The sequence below is a fragment of the Aplysia californica genome, unplaced genomic scaffold (assembly GCF_000002075.1).
Source record: "Aplysia californica isolate F4 #8 unplaced genomic scaffold, AplCal3.0 scaffold00121, whole genome shotgun sequence".
Classification (NCBI taxonomy): domain Eukaryota; kingdom Metazoa; phylum Mollusca; class Gastropoda; order Aplysiida; family Aplysiidae; genus Aplysia; species Aplysia californica.
In genome coordinates, this window is record NW_004797391.1 from 130,726 (window position 1) to 137,255 (window position 6,530).

At 39.7% G+C, this 6,530-nt stretch overlaps 1 protein-coding gene across 1 annotated transcript in view; it reads right to left on the reverse strand.

Annotated features, from left to right (window-relative positions):
* Nucleotides 1–728: 728 nt before the first annotated feature.
* LOC101859927 overlaps nucleotides 729–6,530 on the reverse strand; it is a gene marked incomplete at its 3' end in the record, with an annotated part of 7,718 nt that continues 1,916 nt past the window's right edge. The window contains 4 exon segments of the mRNA XM_005096131.3: nucleotides 729–870; nucleotides 1,373–1,481; nucleotides 2,232–2,414; nucleotides 3,810–3,862. Coding sequence (XP_005096188.2) covers nucleotides 729–870; nucleotides 1,373–1,481; nucleotides 2,232–2,331 — 351 coding nt within the window.

The following is a 6,530-nucleotide window of genomic DNA, read 5'->3' on the forward strand; positions in this document are numbered from 1 at the left end:
AGAGAGAGAGAGAGAGAGAGAGAGAGAGAGAGAGAGAGAGAGAGAGAGAGAGAGAGAGAGAAAGAATTTGGGAAACACACAGAGAGACAGGCAGAGAAAAACCGAGGGGTGGAGGGAGGAAAATCGATACATTGCACTCATAAACGTAAATTATTCAAATTCTTTATGTGAACTATTGGATATTTGGCATTATTGCAGAGCATAGTTCGACTCACCCAGTAAATCGAAAGCTTCATGCTCACATTGTATATATATGGCGTTTTGAAAAGTCTGGGTTTTTAGTAAGAGTTTATGGCACTTGCAACACAATAAGGTCATATAAGTGCCGAAGATTAGAGGTGTTGTAAGAGGGTAACAAACACAAAAAAGAAGGAGGAGAGATCAGGACATGTTTGACAGGAAAGAAGGAACAAACAACACCAGTGCACCCACAAATCACCCACTGAAAGTCTCATTGAATGAGTATAGTACTTAAGATAATCGGTGATGGCCTTTGATGGCTAACTCAACTTATGAATAAAAAGAAGTACGTCGGCTCAGTGACGATTATTCAGGGAAGGGGAAATGCAAGACAGACAGACAGACAGACAGACAGACAGACAGACAGACCTTCAAGTGGTTGCTTCCAACCATCCGCTAACGGTATTATCGTTATAATGTTAAAACATCGTATTTCAAATTCAACATCTTCCTTTTAGGTGGACAATCTCTCTGGGACACGTCGTTACCTGGACTCCCCGGTCGTCAATGATACCCCCCGTGACGTGGCCATTTGTTGTGACCAGGTATCTGATCCCTGCGGCGCGTGTACTTTGGCCTTCTTCTGACGTCATCTTGATATCAACAGTCAAATGACAGTTTCCGTCTAGCCTGAGACGATACAAAAGCGGTTAGAAAAGAGGTACAACACGACCTGGTTCAGTAAATTCCAAAATGATGCCGTCTTTTTTTAAAACATAAATTCACAAGAAAAGGAATTTAAAAGCAAGGAAAGGGTGACAAGTACAAAGACACCACACATCGACACAAGAACGCCCAGTTAGTATAGGAGACAACCAAAACTAACAGGCTAAAACAAGAGAGGGGAAAAAAAGACGTGGAGAAACATTCGAACGGTCACGACAAAGACTCTACTCTAATCAAGTAATGGATAAACTATTTTTCACTCACTTGAATGGCAAGTATTCCAGAAATAAAACTACCAATACAATCGCTGGCTGCCTCTTTAACCCTCGTTACAAACTGAAAAGTTATCCATTGAGCCGGGGTTAATAAAAAGTTATCACAAAGTCACAGCTGTTAACATGGCACCCAAATATCAGTTGCAAGATTTAGAAGAAAAATATTCGTTCAATAATGTATTGTTACTCACGTTTTCAGACTTGTCAGCCTGTAAGTGCACGGCAAAACCAAGTGCATCAGCTCCATATCGTAACTGTAGAGTTCTGTCCCTTTGCTCAGCCAGCAGATACAGCGACGCTCTGTGAAATGCATTGTACCAGTAGTTTTGAGAAATCGCACTTCGCTTTCATTTGCTTGGAGGGAATAAATGACTAAATACAAGTAAATATAAGTCCATTATAGTTTGTCCCCCAAGGGGGGGATTAGGTTTTAAATGGCATAACATAATGATGCTTTCGAAAACATGGTACATAAAAACAGAAAACATATGTACTAGAACATACAACTACAAATACCTTCACCCTCTCACGGCCTACCTTGAGCACTGACCGTGTATTACCAAGGCAGAAGCCCCACCAGAGCAATGTGCAGGAGCATTGTCCCTCTCCTCCAAGTGCGTGCGTGTGTGTGTGTGTGTGTGTGTGTGTGTGTGTGTGTGTGTGTGTGTGTGTGTATGAGCGTATGTGTGTGCGTGTATGTATGCGTGTGTGTGCCTGTGTGTGCATGTGTGCATGTGTGTGTATGTTTAGGTCTTCTATCCCCCCCCCCCCCCCACGACTTACCTTAAGAACTGACTGTGTTTTCACGAGCCGTAAGCCCCACCACCACCACCACAATGTGTTACAACATTGTCCCTCTCCTCCAAATATGGGTGTGTGTATGTGTGTGTGTGTGCGCGCGCGCGTGCGCGCGCGTGTGTGTGTGTGTGTGTGTGTGTGTGTGTGTGTGTGTGTGTGTGTGTGTGTGTGTGTGTGTGTGTGTGTGTGTGTGTGTGTGTGTGTGTGTGTGCACGCGTATGCGCACGTGTGTCTGACCATTCCAAAACTTACCTTGAGCACTGACCGTGCATACACAAGCCATAAGCCCGACCACCATCACAATGTGTAACCACATTGTCCTACTCCTCCAAGTGTGTCTGGATGTTGCCATAGTATTCTCCAGTAGATGGAGGCTTCAGCAAGTGACCCTCATTAGCAGCTGTGGAGTTCCAGCACACACAGATGGACCTTACTCTGTTTAGACGAAGAGAAAATTGACACGAGAAGCTCCACCATTTTACATCCAATCTTCATGAAGCTTTCACAGAATGTAGAGAAGATGTAACACTAAATATTAATTTGTTGGATTGTTTATACATGGAATAGATTTGTGTTAATGGTGTCTAGAGTGTGAATTTTCAAGGATTTTCTACAAACTTGAATACTACCTCAGGAAAAAACTCATTAAACATTTTCTAATTCGTTCAGGAAAAATTCAACAGACAAATTTGTAGTTCTATTGTCTGCTAACATACATGCAAAATAACAACATAATATTTTAATGAAAAAAAAGAGCGGTATTCATTGTACCAAGGAGTCTACATAACAAGAGGGACCACTTCTCTCTTTGAGCCAATAAAAAAAGTGTCCTCAAAATTCTATGGCGCCCTCTTCGCAAAAGAGCTCCTTTTGCGAACAGAGTTATCCTACTTGAGTTTTAAAAAATCAAAGTGAAACTAGCAAGTTTTTGAATGAATTTCGTAAGAACGCTTTTTTTTAATGGTTACGCTGACAAAATACCTCTTCCGGAGGAAAGGGTGATTTTTTTCTTCGTTTAATTTGACTTTAGAATGAAAGGCGAGAGGTCATTAAAATATAAATAACCTAAAACTCCGCACTGAACGAACCCGAACTGCTGATGAACAGCAGTCGATCTGCGCACGCAATGAGGTGCTATTCCTATCCTTCTTCTGGAAAAACGAAAGAGAGCTTCAAAACAGACTGCAGCGCCATCTGAAGCAAAGAGCATACTTCCTGCGGACACTTTTTTGGCTGAGTGGCCCATCTTGTTATTTACTATCTTTGATTGTACATATAAAACACTAGCTGGGCCCCCTTTCGATGAAAGGAATGATCGGTGCATTAACGTCAGCCGAAAGTCATTGGCTTATGATATTTACATTCTACTGGAATGGAGCAATGACTCTTGAAAGATGCAAAATTAGAAGGTTTAGATCAGTACTCCCAAAACAATGCGCACAGTTAGTGAACGGAAACCTCCTTTTCTAAAATTACAGAGACGGGAAGCGTCGGCCTAATAAAGCGATTGGCGAAATAAAGAAATTTAGCTTTTTGCAGCAAAACTGTCTCAAAACTGAAAAAACGAAGGGCATCATGATCTGGAGAATATTTTTAAAAATCTTTTGGTGAAAAACCGCATGTCGATCGATGCAGCCATTAAAAAGCCTTTTGAATAGCAAAATTCGGCCACCACAAATAGATAATAGATGTCAACAAAATCCAATATGACCGTCGTCTGCATGGTAACGAAACTTTTTTCTCAATTTTTTAAAATTTCTGATATTAAGACTACTTATTACCGGGTTATTATTGCAATGAGAATAGAAAACGACATCAGGGAATACATACCGATTAAAAGAGGAGTCAGACAAGGATGTGTACTTTCTCCAGACTTGTTCTCCCTGTATAGTGAAAATATCATGAGACACATAGAAGAAATGCCTGGTATCTCGATAGGGGGACATAATATAAACAATCTAAGATATGCAGATGACACAGTCCTAATAGCAGAAGATGAAGAACACCTGCAGAATCTATTAAATGTCATCGTACAAGAGAGTGACAACATGGGTTTAAACCTAAACATCGAGAAAACCGAAACGATGGTGATAAGCAGAAATACTCCAATCCCAACATGCAATATCAAAATCAATGATACCACCCTCAAGCAAGTACAACATTTTAGATATTTGGGGACCATTATATCATCAGATGGTAGATGTCACACCGAAATTAAAAGCCGCATTTGCCAAGCAAAAGCAACCTTCCACAAGATGAAACAGATACTAACAAACATCAATCTGTCACTGGAAATGAGGAAAAGAGTAATGAAAAGCTACATCGAGCCAATCCTATTATACGGGTGCGAAGCATGGACAATCAATAAACAGCTGGAAAAAACAATTGTTGCGGCAGAGTTGTGGTTCATGAGACGCATGCTACGTATCCCATGGACAGCTAGAAAAACAAATGAAGAAGTCCTGGTTGAAGCAAATTATAGAAAACAACTTATCACGAATATAAGAAAACGACAGGCAAATTTTTTTCGGACACACAATGCGGAAAGAAGCATTAGAGAACATTGTAACAACAGGAAAGTTTGATGGAAAGAGAGGTAGAGGCAGACAGAGGGAAAAGATACTGGACAAGATGACAACATGGCTGGGAGCAGCAAGAACAACAGACACCATTGCTGCTTCGAAAGACAGATGGAAGTGGAGGTCCATGATCGCCCACGCCAGTCGGCAAGGCACCGGATGATGATGATTACCGGGTATCTATTTTTCAAAAGTTAAAATTTTTGTTTGCTTGAGTAGTTGTGTTCTTTCTGTATGTTTCATCCAAATGTAGGAGATTTTGATGTCCCACTCTGTATAAGAATGTCATTCCATGTGACTGCTGATTTTTTAAAATATTTTTTTTGGTTCGTTTCCCCCCCCCCCCCCCCCCCAAGAATGTGGCGCATTTTCCACAAAAAACCCACACGTTACATCTGTGTATAAACCTCTTCATTTCTTAGAGTTATCGATAACAATAGTTTGATAAAGTGTATCAGCAAAACCTTTTGCACTTTCCACCACAGTTAAGGGCTAGCTTGCATTCATCGCACCAACTCCAGAATTTCACTAAAGTATATTTCCCTTGCCCAACAACATCAAAATCAAAATGACGCCATATGATTAGTATAATCCTGAGCACGTAAAATTTGTTAACTATTTTCAACACGAAGTATATTATGACAGGGTTAGTTTTAAAAATTGGTAAATGGTAGAATTTCCATTGTTACTTTTTTGTAGTTACGTTTCACTTTCTCCAAGACGAAAGATCGAAACTCTTCATGTGAACAATAGATTCTGGGATAAAAGTTATCAGAACAGCATTAGGAATATAACAACAATACCATAGACATTTTAATAGTGCCATGGATAATGAGAGTAGAAAGGGTTGTTTCCGTGCTGCTGCTGCTGCTGATGATGATGATCATGAAGATGATGATGATGATTCAACAAAACCATTAAATTTATCCAACAAAGCGTCCCCCAAAGAAACAAAAAAAAGAAGAAAAAATTCTTTAAAAATAAAAAAAAAGCAAGAAAATTACAGAAAATGAACTGTGGGACCTCGAGAGAGAAATCAAAATAATAAGATTATTGATTATAAAAATGTATACTGTCCTTGCAATGGTCCACAACACTAAAAAGATGCTGCCGTTCGGAGTAGGATTATCCGCTAGCTTCGGAACGTTCATTGAAAACAAATATTTAAGTTTAAGGGAAGTATTACATGCCCAGTTGAAACGGGCAGATTTGGGGGCTTAAGGCGGGCTGCACTCCATCTTAATCGTGTAATAAGAAAATGTTAATTTGCTGAAATCATCAGTCGGTTTGTATTCACCTGAGAAAACTCAGACTCAAGTCACTGACAGCAGCATTTTGGTAGGTGGTCACAAGGGTGTGTCCTTGAGCAAGGTACAATAACCCTAGCTCAGAACAGGGCGCTGCGCAATGCTGACCAACAATAGCGTGTTTCTGAAAATTTTATTGTCTCTATTTGTGCTGTAGCGTGTAGATCCATGGGTAACTTTGATAAAATATCACTCTTTATATTACGTATGTTTGTGTGTTTAAGTATGTGTTTGTCTAAGCATTTGTGTATTTATGTACACATACGTGTATATGTATGCCAGTGTAACCTAAATTTCCCCTATGGGGATCAATTAAGTGGGAAATTAAATTAAAATGTCCTTGTGTCTGGACTGTGATAAATGCCAGTTTTCAAAATTAACGAGGATAAAGTCACGCCATTAATATAATTGTCAATTCGAAATTAACGTACCTAAACAAACGAAATGACCCCCAGAGCGATGCCTAAGATTTCCTCAAAAAATTCTTTTCCCATTGTAATTGACTGTGTCTTGTTCACTGGGTTTTTTAAAAGGGTTTTTTAGGGGGGGGTGGCTTTAAAAAAAAATATTGTAATGATCATGCTTTACATCGCTTGCTGTCTTCGAAAGTCTAGTTTTGGCATTTAATGTGATTTAAATACAATTTAGATTAAGTTTCCATTATG